Source organism: Monodelphis domestica, chromosome 5 (assembly GCF_027887165.1).
Source record: "Monodelphis domestica isolate mMonDom1 chromosome 5, mMonDom1.pri, whole genome shotgun sequence".
NCBI lineage: Eukaryota > Metazoa > Chordata > Mammalia > Didelphimorphia > Didelphidae > Monodelphis > Monodelphis domestica.
Window position 1 is genome coordinate 36,000,629 of NC_077231.1, and position 26,277 is coordinate 36,026,905.

General features: G+C 36.9%; 1 protein-coding gene across 4 annotated transcripts in view; it reads left to right on the forward strand.

Annotated features, from left to right (window-relative positions):
* Nucleotides 1–26,277, forward strand: part of RACGAP1 (Rac GTPase activating protein 1) — a 47,767-nt gene that overhangs the window by 15,406 nt on the left and 6,084 nt on the right. For all 4 annotated transcript variants that reach the window (XM_056798279.1, XM_056798278.1, XM_056798277.1 and 1 more), the window contains exons 3-16: nt 12,056–12,258; nt 13,120–13,256; nt 14,102–14,171; nt 18,890–18,943; nt 19,569–19,649; nt 20,059–20,176; nt 20,801–20,931; nt 21,781–21,945; nt 23,045–23,140; nt 23,228–23,426; nt 23,836–23,941; nt 24,105–24,237; nt 24,760–24,895; nt 25,279–25,387. In XM_056798279.1, coding sequence (XP_056654257.1) covers nt 12,056–12,258; nt 13,120–13,256; nt 14,102–14,171; nt 18,890–18,943; nt 19,569–19,649; nt 20,059–20,176; nt 20,801–20,931; nt 21,781–21,945; nt 23,045–23,140; nt 23,228–23,426; nt 23,836–23,941; nt 24,105–24,237; nt 24,760–24,895; nt 25,279–25,387 — 1,738 coding nt within the window. The remainder of the gene's footprint in view (nt 1–12,055; nt 12,259–13,119; nt 13,257–14,101; nt 14,172–18,889; nt 18,944–19,568; nt 19,650–20,058; nt 20,177–20,800; nt 20,932–21,780; nt 21,946–23,044; nt 23,141–23,227; nt 23,427–23,835; nt 23,942–24,104; nt 24,238–24,759; nt 24,896–25,278; nt 25,388–26,277) is intronic.

Sequence of the window (26,277 nt, forward strand, 5' to 3'; positions counted from 1 at the left end):
CATTTCCTCCAACATTTGTTACTTTTCTTTGCTGTCATGTTAGCCAATCTGCTAGATGTAAAGTGGTACCTCAGAGTTGTTTTGATGTGCATTTCTCTAATTATAAGAGATTTAGAACACTTTTTCATGTACTTATTGATAGTTTTGATTTCTTTATCTGAAAATTGCCTATTCATGTCCCTTACCCATTTATCAATTGGGGAATAGCTTGATTTTTTTTTTGTACAATTGATTTAGCTCCTATATATATTTGAGTAATTAGACCTTTGTCAGAGGTTTTTGTTATAAAGATTCTTTTCCAATTTGTTTCTTCCCTTGTAATTTTGGTTGCATTGGTTTTTTTTTTAATTTAATGGAATCAAAATTATTTATTTTACATTTTGTAATTTTTTTCTAACTTTTGCTTGGTCTTAAAATCTTTCCTTTCCCAAAGATCTGACAGGTATACTATTCTGTGTTCACCTAATTTACTTATATTTATACTTAAATTCTTTATATTTAAGTCATTCACCCATTCTGCATTTATCTTGGTGTAGGAAGTGAGATGTTGATCTAAAAACCTAATCTCTCCCATTTACCTTCTTCTATTTGAGAATCAATATTAAGTATCAATTCCAAGCAGAAAAATCCTAGGTAATTGGGGTTAAGTGACTTGTCCAGGGTCTCCATAGCCAAGATGTGGGAAGTGTCTGAGATAAAATTGAACCCAAGACCTCCTAGTCTCCAGGCCTGGCTCTCTATCCACTGAGCTTCTTGCCTGTCCTGTTCTTTGAGAACTGTTTTTATCCTTTGATTACTTACTTGTTATAGAGAATGACTCTTGGTCTTAAAGATTTGTTTGAATTTCTTATATATCTTGGATATCAGACTTGTTTCAAAGATATTTTACACAAAGTTTTTTTTTTCTTCCCAATTGATTGTTTCTCTTATTCTGATTAATTTATTTAAGCCAAAGCTTTTTACTTTTATGCACTCCTATTTTATCTTTTGTGTTTTGTTAAAATTTCTTCTCTAGCCTATGAAAGATATTTGATTTAATCTGTTGACTTTTTAAGGGTATAACCTTTACAATTGCATATCCCTTTTGACCTCATTGGAGTATGAGGCGTAAGGTGCTATTCTAGCTCTTGTTCATTTTGTTTTCCATTTTCTCAGCAATTGTCATATGTTCTTGAGAAGGTGGGAATTTTACTCAAAAAGAAAAGAGACAAAGATATAAAAATGCAAACATATCCAAATTTACCAGGTATCCAAACCCCAATGTTACATATTTTTGGCGCTTCCTATGGGAGTGAGCCTTGAGATCACTCTGGACTGCTGAGTCCTTGCATTGTAATCTGAAGTCTAGTCGTTTCCTCCTTGTGCCATTTCTTTCACAAGACTCGGGGACTGTTAAGGGGAAAAGTGAGACAGTTGGTTACTAGGGACCATTCAAAGGTTTTTGAGCAGTAGAAAAACATGATTCCATCTATAATTCTGCCAGTGGTGTTTTGGATGCTTTGGAGGAGGGAGAAAATCAAGTAGAACTTGGGAACTATTGCTTTTAAGTAAGTGTTCATGAGACCCTAAATGAGCCAGTGATGGTGGTGTAATCGATACAAGGATTAGTATCCATGCATTAAAGTATTGATAGCGGCACTTTTTGTGGTAGCAAAGACTGGAAACAAAGTAGGTGGCCATTGATTGGAGAATGGCTGGGGGATGAAATGGAATATTACTGTAGTGTAAGAAATTGTGAATATGATGAATACCAAGATCTATGGTAACGTTTTAATGTGCTGGTTCAGGCTGCTTGGCCAAGAAAACTATGCAAAATGCTTATACTGTAAATGTAAGCAACAGCCATCACAAACAAGTGAAAGTGAATATTGCAAAATTACAAACAAACATGGCTTCAAAAGTCCACAGGCATGTCACATTGTGCATATTCTTTTTTTTAAATGAGTTTATGATTTTTGCTGGTTTTTCTTCCTCATAAATTTTTTTTCAAATGGGATGGTTCTGTGAGAGAAGTGGCATGGGGGGAATTTAGACAGCATAAAAACAAAAATCAATAACATTTGAAAAATAGGACTTGGTTACTGTCATAACACCTGAGAGAGAAAGAAGAATGAGGGATAGCCTGTATGATAAGTTTTATGATACTGACTTCTGTATTTTTTCTTTTTCTGTTTCTTAATTTCCAAGTCTTGGCCTTATTTTCTTTTCAAAGGTCTAGTTCTTAGACAGAAAGGCCTTTTATTTGCTTTTCCAAGCTTCTAGTTATAAAACACTTTGAAAATAAATGCTTAAGTAGTTTGTGTTTAGAAACAGTCTTTGTTTTTTAATGTTTGTATTAATTACATAAATCAAAGTTGTTGTAAAATGGATTTAAAAAAACCAAATTCTATCTTGATATTTTAGGTAGTGGCTAGAATGTTTGACTTGAAATCAGGGAAGTTGTGGTTTTTACCCTGTCTCAGGCACCAGCTGTAGTTCCTTGGATGAGTTAATTAACCTCTCTGGCTCTCACTTTTATCTTCTCTGAAATGAGGGATGGACTTGTTGAAGCTCTAAGTCTGTGATCCTAGAATTATATTCTCCCAGAAAAAAAATCCATAAAATTAAAGATGTTAAACTTTTGGGAAGAATTATTGGGTTGACGTATACCTAGCAGTGTATTGTGTCTGCTTAGTGTCTTATGATAGTCTTCTTACTCTAAAATTTTGGCAGGATCTATACTGTCGAACAGTCGGACATTAAGTGCCTATTATATACCAGGAACTGTGCTAAACATTGGAAATAAAACAAGAGGCAAAAGACAGTCCCTCTACTCAAGGAGCTTACAATCTAAGGACTTATCTCTGTGTTCTCTTATACTTATTCCCTTGACTATTAACCATTCCTGAAACTCCAGTAAAATAAACATTAAATTAGGCAGGAGATCTGCATTTAAATCCCTGTTCTGCTACTTACTAGCTGTGTAACCTTTGGCAAGCCCATCTAGGCCTCGGTTTCTTCATTTCTAAAATGAGGGCATTAAACAAGATAAATTTGGAAGGAACCACAGAGATTAAGAATCTATGAACTCCCTTTCCAGGGAGTTTTAGTTCATCAAGTACCTGTTAAGCTCAGTGTGTGAATTAAGCTTACAAGATACTGTGGAATGTACAGAAAAAGTATGCAACATGTTCCCTGACCTTGCTTAAACACATACAAAACAATTAGAGAATAATACAAGTCCCTAACTATGAGTTATATGCTAGAAGTCACTTGACATTTAAACATCTGTTATGGGGAGGTAGGCACTGTTCTAGGCACTTAGAACTAAGACAAAAAGGAAAGGGAAGGGAGGATTGTGATGAGGGGAATAAGCATTTATATTTATATAGTATACTAGAGGCCAAGCACAGTTACGCACTTAAAAAACAAAACAATTCTCACTTTTGATCCCTCACAACAACCTTGTCAGGTAGCTACTATTCCTAACTTCATCTTACAGGTAGGGAAACTTAGAGAGAGGTTAAGTGACAAGCCCAGGGTTACATAGCTAAGTGTCTGAGACTGGATTTGAACTCCAGTCCTCCTGACTTCAAGTCTAGTATTCTTTCCATTGTGTCATTGGTTGCCTCACAAAAGTAAAAATCTTTGCTCTCAAGGGACTTTCAGTCTTGAGAGGAAACATGTACATATAGGTATATACCCTGTAGGTTAATATAATTTTGGGAGGAAAGCTTGAGAATCAGGAAAGTCTTCACAATGGGAAGAGTAGAGGCATTCTTATTTAGGGGGAGTTTTTGTCGAAGAGGTAGAATTTGAAAATTCTTCAATAATATCTTCACATTATGGGTAAGATTTGTATATGTAAGGTTTTACAGAGAGGGTTGGAAAGAGCACAGGCCTGGAAGTGTGTGAATAATGTCTTATTTAGGGAAAAGTAAGGAACCTGGCTTGACCAGAGCAGAACATTTGAGTATGGGAAATGAATATTGGTTATAAAGGTCTGTGAATGCCTTTAGTTTTTTTGTTTGTCCTGAATACTGAGATTTGGGATCTGGCTTCATCAATATCTTTTCATTGATGCAAATACTTTCTCATGTTTTGTAATTTATTATTATTATTTATTATTGTGATTACACTGAACTAAAAACTAGAACTACTTTAGTTTGCTGAAACAAACCCACACTCCTTTATATACAAAAGTTTCTTTGGGGGGGGGTGAGAGCCAGGTCTAGAGATGGGAGGTCCTGGGTTCAAATGTGACCTCAGACACTGCCCAGCTGTGTGTGACCTTGGGCAAGTCACTTAACCCCCCACTGCCTAGCCCTTATCACTCTTCTGCCTTGGAGCCAATACACAATATTGACGGAAGGTAAGGGTTTAAAACAACAAACAAACAAACAGAAAAACCCACCAGAAAGCATAAGTTCTTTTCCACAAATAGTAAACAATTTATCTAAAACTAAGAAATAAACATCTAGAATGCAAAAACAGGAGAGATCTTTCCAATGTGATCAGCAGTAAAGGGTCAAGTAGCATCACTACAATTTTCTAAGCAGTTTTGTTTGTTTGTTTGTTGTTTTAAACCCTTACCCTCCATCAATATTGTGTATTGGCTCCAAGGCAGAAGAGAGTGGTAAGGGCTAGGCAGTGGGGGTTAAGTGACTTGTCCAGGGTCACACAGCTGGGAAGTGTCTGAGGTCACATTTGAACCTAGGACCTCCAGTCTCTGGGAATCCACTGTTACCCAGCTGTCCCCCTTTCTAGTGTTTTTTTTTTTAACCCTTACCTTCCTTGGAGTCAATACTCTGTATTGGCTCCAAGGCAGAAGAGAGTGGTAAGGGCTAGGCAATGGGGGTCAAGTGACTTGCCCAGGGCCACACAGCTGGGAAGTGTCTGAGGCCAGATTTGAACCTAGGACCTCCAGTCTCTAGGGCTGACTCTCAATTCACTGAGTTTCCCAGCTGCCCCCTCCTTTCTAGTGTTTTTAAGGTATAAGTTATATGTATTTTGTCATAAACTTTTTGTATATTGATATAACCATATGATTTTCATTATATTGCTTTTTAAATAATATCTATAATGTTAACAGTTTTCTTATATTGAAACAAAACTATATTCAACCTGGTCATAGTGTAAAATTTTATAAATACATGTTTCTATGGCCTTTGCTAATATGTCATTCAATAATTTTGCACTGGTATCAATGAGAAATGCAAGTCTTTGTTTTATCTCTCCTTGGTTTAAGTACCAGTATGGTATCTGTTTCATAAGTGTTTGGTAGGATCTGTGCTAACCCCCCCCCCCCGCCCCCCCCACCCACCCACCGACCCCCTTTTTTATTTTTTATTTTTTATTTTTTTTTAAACCCTTACCTTCCCTCTTGGAGTCAATACTGTGTATTGGCTCCAAGGCAGAAGAGTGGTCAGGGCTAGGCAATGGGGGTTAAGTGACTTGCCCAGGGTCACACAGCTGGGAAGTGTCTGAGGCCAAATTTGAACCTAGGACCTCCCATCTCTAGGCCTGGCGCTCAATCCACTGAGCCACCCAGCTGCCCCCCCCCCCCTTTTTTTATTTTTTGCAAAAAAAAAAAAAGTAAAATTAGAGTAAATTTTCCTTTGAAGGTTAGCAAAAATTCACTTGGCTTTTTATTCTGCCCAGAGGCTTTCCATGTTGTGGAGGATTTAGCGTGGATACTTGATATAACCCTACTATAGCTCAGATCTAGTGAGCTCAAGCTGTCTACTATCCCCAGTTTCTCAAGCAGCAAGGGACTATAGGGATATACCACACACCCAGCTTAAAAATCCATGTTTTTTCCTTGTTAGGATTATATGCAGTTTTGCAGGGAATTTGTTCAGGGAATTGTAATACCACATTCTAAGATTTTTCTCTCTTTTGGGTACCAGATCTTTATGATCCTGATTATTGTTTCTTGGTACTTGAATTTTTTCTTTCTGGCTACTTTAAATATTTTTTCTTTTCAAAGTGGAAGCTCTAGATTTTAAATATGACATTCCTTGGGAATTTTTCTTTTGCAGTTTCTTATTAAAATTTGCCCTCTGGTTTACTGTATCTGAACATTTTTCTTTGATTTCCTGAAGTGTGCTCATGTTTGGTTGTGCTTTTTTAAGTCTGATGATGCTTTCTCTCTTTGACCTATTTTCTTACATTACATATCTTACATTTTCTTATTTTTTGTGTGCTTAGTTTTTTGACTGTTTTAGTTTTTTTTTTTGCTGCCTCATTGAATCATTGATTTCTGATTGGTCTTTTCTTTTTTTCAGGGAGTCATACTTGGATAAGATTTTTCATCTTTATAGTTAAGTTAATCTCCTTTAAATTCCTTTCCCAAACTTATCTCATTTCTTTCTTCCTATCTCTTCTATCAGCTCTTGTTTTTGTAGTCCTTTTGACTTATTTTTTTTTCTTTAAGTATCTGCTAATAACTTGTCTCAACCCCCTCATATCTAAGTTGTTGCCATTGCCTGCATTCACCTTTGCAACATCTCTCAAATGCATCCCCTTCTCTCCTCTGGCATTGCCACTGTTCAGGCCCTCAATCATCTCACACCTGGATTATTGTAGTACTTTGCTGGTGCTTCTATCTGTAGTTTTGTGTTTGAGTCTTTCCCCATTCTGGTCCATTCTGAAGTGATTTTCCTAAAATAAAGGTCTGATCATGTCACTCCTCTACTCTGTAAACTCCCGTGGCTTCCTGTTATCTCCTGGAGGAAATACAAAATGCTCTCTGTTTGGCATTCAAAACCTTTCATAAAGCGGCAGTAGGTGGCTCAGTGGATTGAGTGCCAAGCTTAGAGAGACGGAAGATCCTTGGTTTAAATCAGGACTCGGATAATTCCTAGCCGTGTGACCCTGATCGAGTCATTTAACCCCCTTGCCTGATCCCTTACCATTCTTCTGCCTTGTAGCCAATAAACAGGGTTAAAAAAACCCAAACCCTCATAACTTAGTCCGTTTTTAACTTTCTAGTCTTCTTACACCTTATTTACAGACAGGCGAACTCTTCATCCATTAGCTGTTCCAAGAACAAGACTGTCTCTCAGCTCTAGACATTTTCTTTGACTCTCTCCATGCCTGGGATGCTCTCTGCCTCCGCCAGTCTGATTCTTTTGCTTCCTTTAAGTCTCCACTAAAATACCTTATTTGGGAAGCCTTTCCTAACCCTTCTTAATTCCAGTGCTTTCTTTCCCTCTTGTAATTATTTCCTATTTGTCCTGTGTATAGCTTGCTTTGTATACATGTTTGCATGTTGTCTGATCTACTATTAAATAGCTTTGGCATTTTAAAATTGTGGTTGATATTGTCTCTTATTTTCAGTGTCAGGACGTGATTTGTAGCTTTGTATTTGAGCCAGCCTCATCTAGACCTCTTTTATGGGTTCAGTTGGCCTTGTTTGGTCCTGTGCCCTGGATAGGTTTTCTGGAATTAGACTCCACATTCTGCCTCAATTGCTGGTTTCTGTCTCAGTCTCCTGGTGGTCCCTTGCAGATTCTGGCCTTGACCACTCTTTATCCCTATTTTGCATAAGCCTTAATTATGTAGTCCTAAGAGCCTGCTTTTAGATGTTTGGAATTTTCACTGGTCCCTCTCAGGCCTCTTTGCACAATCCTCCCACAGGCTCTGAATTGGCCTGGTCTCCTGCTGTGTCTCTAAGTTCACTGAGGGATGCAAGCCAGCCATCTCTCCCTGTGCAGTGTTCTATTCCTGGTTTGTGTTCTGATAGGCCCAAGCCAGCATCTGGCTTCTAGCCCTGCCTGTTCATTGAGCTCAGAGCATCGGCTGGCTTCAGGTCACTGTCCTCTTGTCACAACCTATGAGAGCTTGTTTATCTGCGCTGTTCCTGACTTCCCTGTGACACTCCCTTTACTAAACACCAGTTTCACACATCTTTTTGGGAAGTTTTGGATTAGATGAGAGAACTTCTGTTCTCCCCCCTTCCCTCTAGCCTTGCCCCAATTCCTTTTTCATGGATGGTATTTATATAGGAAAGATGGACTTCTCATTGAATTTTCACTGTTAACTGAATTTAACAGTTACTTTCTTGACTGAAAATGTCATTTTAAAATTCATGTACTTTGTTAATTTTTCTTTTAAAGTAGAGCATATATAATTATTCAAGACAAATAGCTGTAGTATAATTGATCAGGTATTGGCTTTGGAGTTGGTTTAAGTTCTACCTCTGATACATATTCTGGCTTTGTAACTTTTTTCTTTCTTAGTGCCGCCCACAAGTCACTTTCAAACTGAGAGTTATCTTTTGTGTTGTGGACCCCTTGGCAGTCTGTTGAAGCCTATGGACCTTTCTTTTTAAAAAACTTCATAATTGAAAGAAATGCTAACTTGCATATAGAATTGTGAAAATATTTTTTTCCCCTGAATCTGGAGTTACAGAATTCCTTGAAAACTATCCACTGCCTCCTTAGGAGTTTGTGGAGTCTAGGTTAAAAATTCCTCTGCTTTAATACTTTAAATTGCAGACTATATACCAACCTGCCTGCATTGGTAGGTGTAGACTTTTTTTACCTCTTTCTCTTAGAATGAATACTAAGTATCAGTTCCAAAGCAGAAGAATAGCAAGGGCTGGGCAGTTGGGTTTAAGTGACTTGCCCAGAGTCACACAGCTAGAAAGTGCCTGAGACCAATTTTGAACCTCCTGTATTCAGGCCTGGCTCTCTGTCCACTGAGCCATCTAGCTGTTCCCAGGAAGACTTTTTTTTACCAGGAGTTCCTTATACTAAGTAAACTATAGATCTAGTTTAATCTTTCTCACCCCGAAACAAAACAAAAATTTAAAACTTTGTATTCAAGGGCAGCTGGGTTGCATAAAGGATAGAGTGCCAGACCTGGACTCAGAAGGACCTGGGTTCAAATTTGGATTCAAAGACTTCCTTAGCTGTGTGACCTTGTATAAACCACTTAACCCCTATTGTTTAGCCCTTGCCACTTTTCTGTCTTAGAATTGCTACTACAACAGAAGGTAAAGGCTTAAAAAACAAAAACAGGGGGCAGCTGGGTGGCTCAGTGAATTGAGAGCCAAGCCTAGAGATGGGAGGTCCTAGGTTCAAATCTGGCCTCAGATACTTCCCAGCTGCGTGACCCTGGGCAAGTCACTTGACCCCCATTGCCTAGCCCTTACCACTCGCCAATACACAGTATTGACTCCAAGAGGGAAGGTAAGGGTTTAAAAAAAAAAATCTTTGTATTCTAATAAATCTTTTACATGGATAGCTGCAAAGGCCTGGTTGTCAGTTTTCAAAACTTTTCCCTTAAAGCAAACAAAAATTTCTTCCACTAAGATTTTTTTTAGTACCTTATTATGACATGGACAATATCCTGGGTCTTGAATGGTAGGCCAGTGAAACTCTGACATTTGCTCCTAAATTGGAAAGGCAATAAAATATAAGCCTAAGTGATTGTGCCATATATATTTATCAGAGGACTACCAGCATAGGTAAAGTCCATCATCAGGTTGTCTGAGGCAGAGTGACATTTTAGGTCACCAGAATTTTTTTAAAGCCTTTATAAAGGGATATTTACTTCAAAAACCTCACTCAGAAATATAGAAACTTACTGTCTAAAAACATGGGAGGCATAATTCATCCATCTACTCCTCCATATACCACCTTGATCTTTGGGGAAAGGGAACTCAGTTGATAATTATAGAGCCAAGTTTCAAGTCCAAAATTCTCTTCTGGCCAAAGTCCCAGGGACCCTCACTTCTCAGCAGTCTCCCGTCCTGTAGCTGGCTGACTAGCACATTCTGGCAGTGGTCCTGGCTCCAAAGTCACCATGGCCACCTGGTTCAATGGGGATGACCTTTGGCATGTGAAAAGTATACATATACATGACAGGGTAGGAAAAAAAACCTCAAGCTGAGAGAAACCTTGGAGGAGCAAGAGAAAGAAGTCCTTCCTCTTCTGTAGTTATTCATGGAACCTATGCTGTGGGTGAACTGTGATCCTTATACTCTGGAAGCAGCAAAAAAAATGGCCCCTCAACTTTTAAAGAGATGTTATAATGTGCATCAGTGGATGGAATTACCCATACCTAAATTACTGGCCTGAAATCAAAAACCAAACTTGAAGAAAAATTATTTCAGTATTTCATTCTATTTAATTTGCTATCTTCAATAAAGTCATAACAACACATCCCCATTAATAAGTTGTTCTCTTATTGTATGGATAGAGGTAGGGATTGAACCTATGATTTCACTGGTGCAGGGAACACCCAGGTGAGGATATGCCTTTTCCTAATGCAGTTTGACATTTACTTAGCCTTAGAGAGGTATCTAGCATGCTGAGGTGAGATGGAATTAGAACCAAGGTTATCCAGCTACTGCACGTCCAAGGCAGGACTTGAATTCTTCCTACCCTTTCCCCCACCCATTCTTCTGAAATAGGTTTGTACCTATTGATTACATCTTGTCTTTTCCTTGAGAGCAGAGACTTTTTTTTTAACTTGCAGAACTTATTTGGCACAGTGCTTGGTACATAATAAATGCTTAACATGCTTATTGACTGACTGACCAACCTTTTTGACTTCAAAGTTAGCCCTTCATCCACTGTTCCAGGCTGACCTGATAATTCCTTGAGTTTGATGCTTTGGGTTTTACATTGACATTTTATAAAATATTTTCAAATGAATGTATTAAAGCAAAAGCTATTAAAATTTCCTTATGCTAATAAAGTTAAAAAGTTTCTTGATCCTGTTTTTTTTTCATTTCTGTCACTTTCTAGTGATTTTCTCAACATGATCATCCTAGAATCTTTATAACAATAAAATATTAATGTTAATGAGCCAGACAAACACAAACAATATGTTTCATTCCACAGTTCTAGTTTACTGAGAGGAAGGAATTATGTTTTATTTTTTAGTACTTTACGTTGATTAGTTTGATGCCTCTTAGCATTATTTTCCTTCATGTTACTGTGGTCATTTTGTTCTTGGTTTTGCTTTCAATGTTGGGAAAAACTTGTATAAGCTAATGACAAGTTCCTCTGATTTCTTCTTCTTCTTTTTTTTTTTTTGCCTTTTCATGTACCACAATTTGCCTACTACCATTTGCTGAGCCATTCCCCAATTTCTACTTTTTTTTTTTGATACTACCTAAAGTTCCATACTTCTAAGTTCAATTCAAAGTCTTTCTGAGCACCATGCTAATTGTCTATGAATTTAGCTTAATTTGAGCCATAAAACTTAATACATTGATGAGTTGACCAATGCAGCATTTCAAGTGAAGTAGAGATGAATAGTTCTTAACTGTTAATAACCAGGAAGTAATACATTAGTCTTTTCGCCACACAGACAACAGTTCCTTTTTGTAGGTTTTCAGGTGGACTTTGTGTCCTTCCTTCCATGATTTGCCCAAAACAGGTAGAACCTTCTTCTATTAACTTTGCAATTGGAATGTTTACATATGCTTCAGGGCAGTGTTAAATAGCTAAAGCAAATTGGCTCTTTACTTTCAAATCAATATTTATATAATTATCTAACTAAGTGGAATTGCAGGTCTAGATATATATATATGTATATATATATATATATAATATTAATCTATATCTACTGGAGCATATTATAGCAGTTACATTTGAATTTGCTGTTTAGTGTCTCCCTGGTGCAGCAAAGCATGACTGTAAAGGAATTTGTTTTTGTTCTATAGCTGTAACTGTCCTGGTATATGATAGATACCCCAAAGGTATTTCCTTTTGATTGCATTCTGTTCAGGAACTTTAGTGTCACATCTGGAGCCAGGCGACTAATGAGTAGCTTATTCTATAACAGATGCCCCTGGCCAAACCCAAAGTAAGAGGCCTATCAAGACAGGAACCTCTCCCTATGAAATATGTAAGGCTCTTAAATATGGGAGAATCTAGAGCAAAGAGTATCAATTCAAAAGCTCCACTTGGAACCAGGTGGTTTTCAGCTGGATTCAAATGTTCATGGTTCAGCTGGTCTCTTAATGATTCATTTAAAATAAATCTAATCATTGGACTTGTTTATTAGAGTTTATTCTCTCTGAATTATTGATATTTTCCTCTTCCTCTTTGCTCAGAATTTATCCAGTTGGCAAAGAATTTTGAAGAGTTTCGCAAGAAATGGCAAAGGACAGAGCATGAATTGGGAAACTACAAGGATCTTTTGATGAAAGCAGAGACAGAACGTAGTGCCCTCGATGTAAAACTGAAACATGCACGAAATCAGGTAGATGTAGAGATCAAACGGAGACAACGAGCGGAAGCTGACTGCGAAAAGTTGGTGGGTATTGTTTTTTGAGCTATAACTTCTAGTGGCAACCAGGACAGGATTCTTTCCAGTGTGTTTTGTGATGGGCTGGAAATGTCATCTTTTGCATGGGAGGCCTTCAAGCTTTCTGCAAATATTTCCAATTTGTATCCTTGGACATGGGGTGTTGACTATCCCTTTTATATGTTCCAAACACGGTAAATGCCTCTTCAGGTTGTCTCCATCTCTGAAGTTACTTAATTACTGTATTAGAGGAGAGTATACTATAAGTCTTTCTGTATCACTATTCTCCGCTGCAGAATAGAGCGCTTGGAGTATTCAACCATTTGAACTGTGGGACTAACAGTACGAGGATTCTGATGTACCAGGATGGGTTCTGGCACAGTGGTACAGTGTCAGGTTCCTGGTAGGAGGCACTAATCCATCTTGGCACAGTGCCTGATTAAGTTCAAATTGTTTATTATAGCTTTGTATCCATTTTAAATGCATTTTACTCCATTATTTAGAAAGATGAGTGGGTGCCTGCTTTGACCTATAGAAGAAGCGGGTGATTGTCCTATGCTAAAATGTTGCTGTGAGCAATCTTTTTTGGGACCCTCATTTTAAATTCTACTTTTTTTCAGATTAACAGTATAATCTAGAAGTCTTGCTACAAAAACCCCACTATTCTAGATGGAGTTGATTTTACCATTCAGGAACTGGAGACAATCTAGTCTTGATAAGAATTAATATGCTATTGGTGTAGTAGCCTTCCTGAAGGCTTATTTGCATAATGCTGTATTTTAATGTCTTCTGCTCTGCCTGTCCCATAAATCTGAGGTGAAGCTTTCTCCCCTGGCTAGTTACGATGTTTTACTCTGCTGTGGTCTGTAGGAACGACAGATTCAGCTGATTCGGGAGCTACTCATGTGTGATGCATCTGGCAGCATTCAACTAAGCGAGGAACAAAAATCAGCCCTGGCTTTCCTCAACAGGGGCCAGCAGTCTAACGGCAATGCTGGGAACAAAAGGTGGGGAACAGCATCTGTTGTTGTTTGATCAGGAGCAAGACTGTTCTGAAGTTCCTCTTATCTGAACTTGTGAATATCCTCTTCTGGAATGTGTGCTGAATAAAGCAGAAAAGCAGTCTGGGGAGAGAAGGGTGGCAGAGGAAGGCTTGGGGGCCAACCTTTTATTTCTTTGTATGACTTTATCTTGCCATGGGTAAAATTTTGATGTTGGGACTAAATTGCACATCAATAAGTAATTCTGCACATTGTTAGGAAGCCTGTAGTGGAAGTGGCAGTTCAGGAATCCTTTGTGTTTATTTTCTGAAGAATTATTGTAGCACTTCTGGTTTAGAAAGCCTTCTGTGAGCCCAAGACCAGACAATTGTGGTTCAACTGATTTAGTCTCAGTTGGGCTTTAATTTTATACCCCAGTAAAATAAATGGAGGAAAAACCAGAGCTTTAGGCACTATACTGTATGTTAGGCCCAATTGTCTTACAAAGAGATAGTTATAACTAAAAATACATATATGCTTAATTTCTTAGAAAACCAGCACTAGGATAAATCTGTGTTATGTTGAACACAGCCCCATTTTAGATCAAGTTAAATTTCATTCTTCTACTTGCCACAGATTTTGAGTCGCCTGTGGTAAAAACACAGCTTGGGAGGTGGAGCATCTATACTCTTCTCTGCAACTCAGAGTTAGCTTTGTGGGAAAAAAAATCACAGCCAGGGTTTGTCCTTGTAGTTGTTCCCCTATAAAACAGACTATTCTGTGGATATTGTGACCTGTTATGTATGGCGTGAGTGTTAGAATTTACCTTTTGCTGCATCCTGTGAGTAATACTTATTGTTTCACTCTTTTAGACTGTCAACCATTGATGAATCGGGCTCCATTTTATCAGATATCAGCTTTGACAAGACTGATGAATCCCTGGTAATGAAGCTTTGATAAAGCTCTGGATATTCTCTTCTCCCCTTCTCATTTTCTCTTATTCTCTCTGTCTTCCTCTCTTTCATTAAGCTCTGGATAGTCTCTTCTCCCCTTCCTTCTCATCATTCTCTCCATCCTCTATTGCTTTTTTTTTTATTGGTTAGTTTACTATCAATTCTGACAGAGCAATTAAAAATATATCTTTCCATCATCTCCACTTTGGCTCTCATGTACACCTATTCTAAAAGAAAGAACACACAATTCAGAACTCGGCTTTGAAATTAATTATATCTTGACCAAGGCTTCAACTAGCAAATTAAAAAGAAAAAACCAACCAAATATAGTCTACTTCCTTGTAATTTATTAAGCATTTACTATGTCCCATCAGTACATAAATAGAAATGGCTAGATTGTCACTATTCTCATGGAGCTTATATTCTTTTTTTTTTTTTCCCAAGCCCTTACCTTCCGTCTTGGAGTCAATATTGTGTATTGGCTCCAAGGCAGAAGAGTGGTAAGGGCTAAGCAATGGGGGTTAAGTGACTTGCCCAGGGTCACATAGCTGGGAAGTGTCTGAATCTAGATTTGAACCCAGGACCTCCCATCTCTGGGCCTGACTCTCAATCCACTGAGCCACCCAGCTGCCCCTTTATATTCTTAATTGAAGGAGATATCAGATAAAAGAAAGTTCAGCATTAGAGTGAATAAAGAAATCCCAAAGTCATAAGGATTTAGCAGAGGGGCATAACATGGTCATGTTATATCGGGTTAGATTATTGTATTAGTAGGTCTAAAGACTTACATGGGGAATGGTGGAGAAAGGAAGGATCTGTAGGTCAGATGATATGATCTGGTGGTCCATCTTACCAGAAGGAATAGAATTGATGACTCATCTTATCCAAGTCATATAAACAGTTAAGCAGCTTGGCTGTGTTGCAGTGAGGGTAGAGAAAAGGTATCCCTAGTGATGAGTCTTCCTGTTGCCTGCCTGTCCTAGAATGAATAGACTTATGCCTTGTTTTTCCAGTATAGAACTTGAGAACATGGCTTATATATTTTTCAATTAGAAGGAAACTAATAATAATCTGAAAATAGTTCTAAAATGTGATGGGAATTGACAACTACCACATAATGCATTTATGGAAAATGTTTTATATCCCTGGATTGTGTACTATTTTTAATTAAAATTTTTAATTTAAAGTTTTTGTTACATTTTAAATTCCAAGCTATCTCCTTCCCCTTATTAGAGAATGCTACCATTTAAAGAGAAGGAGGGAGATCTTCTGTCTTAGGCCAAAGAATGGTGAGGGGTAGGCCATGGGTATTAAATGACTTCCTCAGGGTCATACAATCAGGAAGTGTCTGAGTCCAGATTTGAGCCCAAGACCTCCCATTTCCAGACCTGACTCTCCATCCACTGAGCCACCTACCTGCCTCTTTCCTTGTTTTTCTAAAATCAACCTGCTCATTTCTCAACACAGCACAATCATATACCACAACTTGTTTAGCCATTCCCCAATTGATGGGCATCTCCTCAATTGCCAATATCCTGCCACCACATAAATATTTTAGAGCAAAGAGGTTCTTTTTCTTTTTCCCTGATCACCTTGGAAAACAGATCTAATAGTGATATTGTTGGATCAAAGCATATAAGTGACTTTATAACTCTTTTCTGCTTGTCCCCCAAAACAACTGGACCAGTTCACAATTTCACCAACATTGTATTAATGTTACCATTTTCCCATATCTTCAACATTTGCCATTTCCCCTTTTTATAATTTTAACTGATCTGATAAGGTATTAAATGATATCTCAGTTGTTTTGATTTGCATTTTACTAAACAACAGTTTAGAGCATTTTTTCACATGACTATATCTCTTTGAATTTTTCTTCCAGAAACTGCCTGTTCCTATCTTTTGAGCATTTATCAATTGGGAAATGACTCATATTCTTATAAATATGAAAAGTTTGAGATACAAGACCTTTATTTGAAAACTTGACTATAAGATTTTTTCTCTAATTTTTGGCTACATTGGTTTTATTTGTACAAACACTATAATGTAATCAAAATTATCCATTTTACAACTCAAAATGCTCTCTATCTCTTGCTTATTCACAATTTCTTCTATCTGTAAATCTGATAGGTAAGTTTCATATTTTTCCAATTTGCTCATGTTTAGATCATGTATCTATTTTGACCTATCTTGGTAAATAGTGTAAGATATTGGTCTTTTTCTAGTTTCTGACAGATTGCTTTCCAGTTTTCTCAACAGTTTTACTAAAAAGTAAATTCTGACCCCAAAAGCTTGCATCTTTACATTTGTCAAATATGATGTTACTATAATCACTTACTGCTGTGTATTGTTTGTCTACTCTGTTCCACTGATCTACCTTTCTGTTTACCATTACCATATAGTTTTAATAATTATAGTCTTGTAATACAATTTAAGAACTGATACTCCTAGATTTTCCTTTCCATCTTTTGTCTTTTATTCCTTTGATATTCTTAACCTTTTGTACTTCCAAATAAATTTTGTTATTCTAGTTCAATAAAATATTTTTTTGGTAATTCAATTGGGATGGCATTGAATAAGGAAATTAGATAAAATTGTCATTTTTATTATATTGGCTCTGCCCATTTGTAACAATGAATATTTCTCCAATTATTTAAATCTGACTTATTTGTATAAAAAGTGTTTTATTATTATGTTCATGTAGTCCTAAGTTTGTCATGCATGCTCCCAGATATTCTATGTTGTCTAAGGTTATTTTAAATAGGAGTATTTCTTAATATCTCTTCTTGGAAAGTTTTCTTAGTGTTTTATAGAAGTGTTGATGATTTATATGGTTTCTTTTATGTTCCGCTACTTTGCTAAAATTATTGTTTCAACTGACTTTTTAGTTTAGTCTCTAGAATTTAAGCATACCATCATATCTGCCGAAAGAGTTTTATTACTCCATTGCCCATTATGATTCTTTTAATTTTTGTTTTTTGCTATGGCTAGCATTTCTAGTTCAATATTGAATAATATTGGTGACATTGGGCTTCCTCGTTTCACTCCTGATCTTATTGGGAAGGCTTCTAATTTCTCTTTTTTAGAACTAATGCTTGTTGATTATATGAGGTGGATGTTTCTTATCATTTTAAAGGAAAACACATTTATATTTCTGCTTTCAAGTATTTTTTAATAGGAATGTGTAATTTGTTAATGTGTGCTATTATTGGTAAAATACTTTCTATTTACAATTTTTAAGTCCTTTTTTTATTGCTACCTTGTGGTTTCTTTCATTTCCCAACATATCCCTCTTTTCCTCTCTTACCCAACAAATGATTGATTTTTATACAAAGATTGAAAAAAACAGTTAAAAATTAAGCAGCATTGTTGTTTTTTTCATCTTTGATTTTTCCAATGACATCAGAAGATGATTCCTTGAGTCATCTGACAGTGTGTGCAATAATATTCTACCACATCCAACATACTCCAACCTTTGTAGTGAAAGGAGGGGAGGTATATTTTCTTAACTCTGAACTGAGCTTGGTCATTATTAACATTCAGTTTGGCGGTTTTAAAAAAAATTATTGATATTTTTATATTACATTAATTACCAATAGCCTTCCCTTTATCCTACTTAGTGAGCCATTCTTAGTAATAAAGATTTATTGGGGAAAATGATAGAAATTTAGCAAAATTCAACAGAATTTAGCTGACAACACATACATTGTTCCAGAGTGCTCTATTTTGGCCCCAAAAAAATTTTTTTTTAAGGATGTATATTTTTTCACTCCTCTTCTAGGGCCACGCTTGATGACTGTAATTTCATAGCTTTTAATTTTGTTTTGTTTTTCTTTCTTTTTTAGATTGTCATAAATATTGTATTTTTCTGGTTCTACTTTATTCTGCATCAGTCATAAAAGTTTGTTTCTTTTATTCCCGGAATTCTTAACAAGTTATAATTTCTCAGAGCACAGGATTATTCCAATATTTCATGTACCACAGTTTCTTTAGCCATTCCTCAATTCATAGATATTTTATTTCTAATTCTTTGCTTTTTTACGAAAATTACTGCTCTGTATATTTTCTTGTATATCAGATCTCCTTTCTTTGATCTTCTTGGGTATATACTTATCACTATCTCTGGGTCAAAGAACATAGATATAAGTCTTTTCTTTAGCATGATTCCAAATTACTTTCCAGAATAGTTGGATCAATTAACAGCTGTATCAGTCATAAATTAGTGTGCCTGTTCTTCCCATCGCCTCTCAAACAGACTCTTTCCATTTTTTTGTCTTTTTTTTTTTGGTCATTGCTGCCAGCTTATTGTGTATGAGTAGTTTTTGGCATCTCTTATAATTAATGACTGAAAGCATTCTTTTTACTTAAATATCGATAATATTTAATTCTATTGCTGATTGTTTTATCTTTTGACCCTGGACAAGCCACTTAACCTCTTTTTGCCTCAATCTACTAGAGGAGGAAATGGCAATCTGCTCTAGTGTCTTTGCCAAGAAAGTCCTATAGTCACTGTGGTTCATAGGGTCATGAAGAATCAGACAATAAAGATGCTGTACTTTATAGTGTGTTTCAGCTATAGTAACAATTAAACCTGGAGTTTGTTCCTTGTTGAAGCTATAAGCAAATTGAGCTGAGACAAAAAGTTTCCTGGAAATGTTCAGACCTAACCAAACAAAGAAACTAATCTGGTAATGTACTTTCCAACAGGATTGGGATTCTTCTCTGGTGAAGACCTTTAGGCTGAAGAAGAGAGAAAAGAGGGTACGTAGGGTTCCTTGCTTAACCAAAGTAGAAAAATTTGTCACATGAAATTCAGCTACAGTGCAAAATTCCTAATATTCTGTTCTTGTAATTTTCTTAAGGGGGGTTTATGGGTGGGCAGATGTATGAAACACAACATGAGTAGTACGTGGCTTGTCCTGTCAGCGGGTGACAGGATTCCAACCTTATTTTCTGGCTTAGATTATATCAGTCTCCATTCCTAGAAGAAAACAGAAGATATTTTATGTTTACCTTCAGTTATCATGTCAATTTTTATGTGAGACATTATGCTGCCTGAGCCACGCTTCAAGTGGACATGTATGTGTGTCTCCCTCTCCCCCTCTTTTGGGGCAATTGATGTTATTCCAAAGTATATAGGATTATAAGCCTATTTTTACTAGGCTTGTCATTTAAATTCTCAAAGTTTACTCTCAAGTATTTCAGCACACTAAGGCCATTTTTGTGAGAACATCTTTAGTGGGAAGGGCATGTTTTGCTTCCTTTTTGTTTGCTATTTTTCTCCTCACCCTAAGCTTTAGTCCCCATTTACTTTCATAAAGCTTGGCCAGTTCAATCACTCTTATGCTTTCCACCCTAATGTTATCATTCTTTGTCCCATCTCTAGCGTTCCAACAGCCGACAGTTTATAGAAGGCCCACCAGGACCAATAAAGAAAACTCGTTCCATTGGTTCTACAATAGACCAGGTGAGAACAGCATAGCTGAGACAGTTGTGGTTATGAACATCAAGAGATTTGTGGTCTCTAGCACTGAAAATTTCTAAGGTCAATAATGCAGCGTTATCCCTTGAGGTCGATTTGTTAAAGCAAAATTTTTCTATATAGTACAGCCTGTCACTTCTGTGATGAATGAGATTACTCCACATTTAAAAACCAATTTGAGCAGTTTGATTTTGATAAAGTTTGATAAAGTCTTACATTTGATCCTATGTAGCTTGAGTTTGTGCTGCTGTTATGACCAAATTTTCCGTGGTAAGTCTATATCAGAACTTATAGATTTGTCACAAGCCAAAAATATTATCTAGGGGAAAGTTGCATTTATTCTGCTGTCTCTTCTAGCATATCTATCCTTTTCTCATTGCTTCCTTTCTTTCAGGGTAATGAATCCATAGTTGCAAAAACCACAGTCACTGTTCCCAATGATGGTGGCCCTATTGAAGCAATATCCACTATTGAAACTGTGCCCTATTGGACAAGGAGCCGGAGGAAAACAGGTGATTTTGATTTGTAGCTAACAGTGTAAGAAAATGTAAAATTTGGATGAGAATCAGAGAGGTACTACTTGTTATAGAGCTTTCATATTCATTGAAGGAATTAATGGCAGACTTAGTTCAAAGAACTATATAGAATTATATGCTTTGTCTTTTGAATACATTAATTAGAACTGCAAGTCTTTTAGGAAAATCTTATCTACTCTTTTTTGTAAAAAAGAAAAAAGTGGGGGAAGGAGGTATTCTTTCAAAAGGTGGCTCTTGGTTTCGTGAGATTTCTTTCCTTTGTTCAGAAGTTGGTTGGCTATAAGGAAATTTGGGAGAGTCATATTCTTAGAGTGAATTTGCCAAAATGTTTTGAAGTTTCTTGCTGCTTCATTAAAAAAAAAAAGAAAACTGTTGGATTGTTAAAGCATAATACTATCTTTTCAGCTTTGGGTCACTAGTTGTGACATTTATTAATTGACTTCATTTCTTTGGCTTACATCTGTTCTTTACTAGTTGTGGTTTGCAGGTTGGATTACTACAGTAAATTAAAACTCTGCCTGGTCTTTATTAGGTACATGTGAATAAGTAGCATAGACTAAAAAGCATCAAGTCTGAATTGCTTACTTCGGTGTATTTTAGGCACTTTACAGCCTTGGAACAGCGACTCTACACTGGCTAGTAGGCAGCTGGAGTCCAGACCAGAGACTGACAGTTCAACTACTCCACAAAATAATGGAGGCATGCGCTTACATGAATTTGTTTCTAAGACAGTAAGTCTATGAAGAAACTTCATAGGAATAATTGATGTATACTTTATATGATTTTTATCTTATATTTCTGTAGTGTTTTCGTATATGATTTTATTTGATATTCCCCACAGTTAACCCATTTTATATAGTGAGATACAGAGACTTTAAGTCCAGAGACTTATCTATTTATCACACAGCTTATCACACATTTGAGTAGGGAGGATTGGAGCCCAGGTCTTTTTACTCTTTTAAAATGTTTCATGGATATTCTTTACCTTTTTTGTCTGCACCATACTTTGCTAGTCAAACAAAGAAATTAACCTATTGGTTGTTTTTGAAAATGTACATCTCATTCTGCCTTTATAGTATACCACCTCTGATTTGAAGTGGAACCGTGTTTCATTGAAAGTCTTCTGGAGGGGGCAGCTGGGTAGCTCAGTGGATTGAGAGCCAGACCTTAGAAATGGGAGGTCCTAGGTTCAAATTTGACCTCAGACACTTCCCAGTTGTGTGACCCTGGGCAAGTCACTTAACTCCCATTGCCCAGCCCTTACCACTCTTCTGCCTTGGAACCAATATACATACAGTATTGGTTCTAAGACAGAAGGAAAGGGTTTATTTAAAAAAAAAAAAGAGTCTTCTGGAGTTGAGCTTGGTAATTGGGTCAATCATAGTTCTTAAGTCTTTTACATATAGTTGTTCTACTTTTTAATAATGTTATTTTAAACTTATTCTCCTTATTCTCACTTCATTCTTGATTAGTTCATGCAAGCCTTCCCCAGTTTTTTGGAATTTGTTTCTTTAATTTTTTTTAAATTTTTCCTTTTAGTTTTCATTGCCTTTTCCTTTCTGCTGGCTCTCTTTCCTTAGGTTATAAAGCCAGAATCATGTGTTCCTTGTGGAAAAAGGATAAAGTTTGGAAAATTGTCCCTAAAGTGTCGAGACTGTCGAGTGGTGGCTCATCCAGAATGCCGGGAGCGTTGCCCTCTTCCTTGCATTCCAACACTGACAGGCACACCTGTCAGAATTGGAGAGGTACAGCTTGCTATGCTATGGGAATTAATTCATTGACCATAGACCCTATGTGGTCATTGAAGGAGTTAATGGCAGATGTAGTGCATAGAACTGTATAGAATTATATGATTTGCCTTTTGAAGACATTAATTAGGATTGCAAGGCTTCTAGCAAAATCCTGTGTGGCCTTTATTGTAAAAAGGAAAAAAATGGGGGGAAGGAGAGGACCCATCAAAAGCTGTCTCTTGGTTTGGGGACCTTTTTGCATTTTGTAAGATTTCTTGTATTCAGAAACTCTGAGAGTAGAATATATAATTAACAATTTGCTGATAATTAAAGCTATCTAAAAATGAAGTGGATTGTTACAGGAAATAATGGTTTACTAGTACCTCATTATAGATCTTCAAGTAAAGACTGTCCTTGATTAGGATATTGTAGAGAGTAGAGATAAAGGTTTGACTACATGACCTCAGAAGTTCAACATGAAATATTGTTATTCTTTAAAAAAAAAAAAGCCTCAATATGAGACTATGTTGGAGTTTGAAGCTCTCAATTCTATGGGTTTCTCTCAATATGCTAACCAAATGTGCATCTGTCAGAGCTTCTCATTTATAGATTCACTAGATTTCTTAACTCCTTGGTGTTGATTAGTTCTTTGCAATTGTATTAAGCTTAATTAGTTTTAATTGTTACATAGAAACTCCCTAGTCAGGATTGTTTAGTAATATTGTTCCATCCTAGCTAGACTACTCTTTCTTCCTTTGCATTGACCCTTTTCAGCATTTTATCTTCCTCTTCACTGTTAACAAAACGTTCCCTTGTTCTTGTCACTGGAAGGATAGGGGGTGGGTCTCTCTAGTAATTGTAATATATATACACACACACATACAACACACACGATGCAAAAAGATGCATGTACGTATAAAATGCAACAAACCAAATATTTACATGTATATGTATACTTATCTGATAGGTAATACATGCTTTAGGAATATGATACACAGTAATTCAACATAAGCCAATGTCTCTCCTTGAGATGACTCAGGATGAGAGGTTCTAAACTATACCTGCTAGGCTGAACATTGAGAAGCATAACTCTAAGCTTTCCCTTCTTTTTAAGGGAATTCTGGCAGACTTCGTGTCCCTGACTTCACCAATGATCCCCTCCATCATTGTCCATTGTGTAAATGAGATTGAACAACGAGGGCTAAATGAGGTAAGATTTAAAGACAGGGGCTGGGAATTCTTGTTTTTGCATTCTGCAAATAGAACCGTTTTTGACTCAAGGGCCCTCTGATTGTAGGCAGGTCTCTATAGAATCTCAGGTTGTGACCGGACAGTAAAAGAATTGAAGGAGAAGTTCCTTCGAGCAAAAACCGTGCCCCTTCTTAGCAAAGTAGATGACATCCATGCTATATGTGGCCTTCTTAAAGATTTTCTTCGGAACCTCAAAGAACCTCTTTTGACCTTTCGGTTAAATAAGACCTTTATGGAAGCAGCAGGTAAGGATTGATCTCTAAAAAATGTATTCTTTGTGCTAGTTTCCTTTCTAAACTATTTAATATACCAATTTTAATACCAGTAGTAAAAAAGAATCAGCAAATATTCATTCTTAAGTTCTTTTGAGTACCTACCTTCTTTGTTTTGTAACTGGCATCCCTGCACTAATGTGTGGTCTTCGATTGTGGGCTAAGTACTTTCTTAACTGAAGAGCTGATTTTTAAAAGTTCTCTCTTCTAATATTGAGCTGTTGGCCAGTATCCTGCTTGTTAATGGAACTTGAGGCTGATGTAGCCATGAACCTAATCAAAACTGTACTGTATAGATGAGCCTTTGTAGTCAATAACCCAGATGCCTGCTGTCTGGGGAAAGGAGCCTCTAGGCTTCTGAGTGCTTTCTTTTCATTTATAGAAATCGCAGATGAGGACAACAGTATAGCTGCCATGTACCGAGCTATTGGTGAACTCCCCCAGGCCAACAGGGACACATTAGCTTTCCTCATGATACACTTGCAGAGGTCAGTATAAATGTGTCTTTGGTAACATCTGTTTCTGGAGGTTAAAGATTTTACCAGTGAAAAAGACTCTGGACTAGGTGTTATGGGGAAGTATTATTTATTATCAGTCAGTTTCTGTAAGAGAAATAGCATACTTTCTGATTTAGCATTCTCTCTTGTCTAGAGTTGCTCAGAGCTCCAGCACAAAAATGGATGTTTCCAATCTGGCTAAAGTCTTTGGTCCTACCATAGTTGCACATGCAGTGCCCAATCCTGACCCTATGACAATGCTACAGGATACGAAACGCCAGCCCAAGGTAGGGACACGATGTCCATAAAAATCTGTCATTTCATAAATTAGCTATAGGTGGCTGTTGCTTTTAACTAGTAGTTCTCAAAGGATATGCCACAAATTGTAAGAATGCACACAGTCGGGGGCAACTGGGTGGCACAGTGGATTAAGAGTCAGGCCCAGAGATGGGAGGACCTGGGTTCAAATCTGGCCTCAGATACTTCTTAGCTGTGTGGCTCTGTGCAAGTCACTTAACCTTCATTGCCTAACTCTTACCACTCTTCTGCCTTGGAACCAATATACAGTATTGATTCTAAGACAGAAGGTAAAGGTTTAAAAAAAAAGGGAATCTGCACAGTCATATATGAATGTTCAAATGTGTTGATTCCCAGATAACCATGATTCTTCACCATAATAATGAATTATTTATATTATAAATAGTTAATAACACCATACCATATAAAAGGGGGAGAACCACTGCTTTTGAGGTGTTTGAGAGATGGTTGATGAACTCCAGATGTGGTGATAATGTTTTTGTGATTTTCAGGTGGTAGAACGCCTGCTTTCTCTGCCACTGGAATACTGGAGTCGATTCATGATGGTAGAACAGGAGAATATTGACCCAATACATGGCATTGAGAACTCCCATGCCTTTTCTACACCACAGACACCTGATATTAAAGGTATGGCTCTGAGTTGAAGTATATCTTTTTGGACTGAGATGAACCCTCTCCTCATATTCCCTAAAGCTGTCTTTTAACTGCCAAGGGCAATTAATTAGGAGGCAATAGATCCTTTAATCAAGCAAGGCATAGGTAGATAAAACAGATCTGTGATGTTGCAAGGTTACTAAGATAAAAAAAGCAGACCATTAGAGTATAAAAAGATACAGAGTGCGTTCTGTCTATAACTCACCTAGGAATTGACTGGGTTTTTGAGTTTAGCTCGTTATATATTCAGATCTCCTCAGATTTTTTTTTAAAGCTGCAGCTGAACAGGATTAATTTCACCCCTTCTCTAGGAATGCCCCTTTTTTCATATCAGTATTTTGTTGTTGTTGTTGAAGTGAGCGTATTAGGACCTCTGACTACTCCTGAGCAGCAGATCATCAAGACTCCTTCATCCAGTTCACTATCCCAGAGAGTTCGTTCCACCATCAGTAAGAATACTCCTAGGTAAGTAGACTTTGACTTCTCAGGATGGCTTTTTCCTTTTTAATTTTATTTTTATTGTCCTGCAAAACACATTTCCATATTGGTCATTGTTCAAAGAACATGATCATATATAGCCCAAACCCCAAAATGAAACCAGAAATACACTGATGTGAAAGAGGACTCTCAACAGTTCTTTCTCTGGAGGTGGAGAGCATTCCCCATCAAAGGTCTTTCAGGATTGTCCCAGGTCATTGCTTTGCTATTACTGTGGACGTTGTTCTCCCAGGTCTGCTTATTTTGCTCTGCATCAGTTCCCAAAGATCTTTCCAGCTTTTTCTGAAATCATCTTGCTTATCATTTCTTATAGCACAATAGTATTCTATCACCAACAGGTTTAGACATTCCCCAATTGATGGACATCCCCTTAATTTTCAGGATGGCTTTTCTTCTGTTGTAACTAGTCTCTCAGCAAAATAGCATTTTTGAAGTAAAAACAGAAATTAGAACAGAAGGGAGTTAACTTTTGAGACCTATCCAGATGATAGCAAAAGACAAAAATGACAATTTTGATTTTATAAAATTCAGAATTTTGCTTAATCAAAATTGGTGTAAAGGTGTGAAATAAAAGGAAAAACTTTTTATCTAACATAAGTCTGTTATCTAAGATAAATGTACAGAACTACCAGGTGAGGAAATTCCCTTTATTCCTATAGGTTGGTATTTTCTCTACAACTCCTGGTCTTAGTTGTCTAGAATATTGAGAAATTAAGTGACTTGGCTAGAGCCACACATACCAGTATTGTTTCATTGGCAGTTCTTTCTGGCTTCGAGACTGTCTCTCATAAAATTTAGAAAAATTTCTCCATTAGATAGCCAGTGAACTTAAACCTTTTTTTTAAAATAAGATTTTT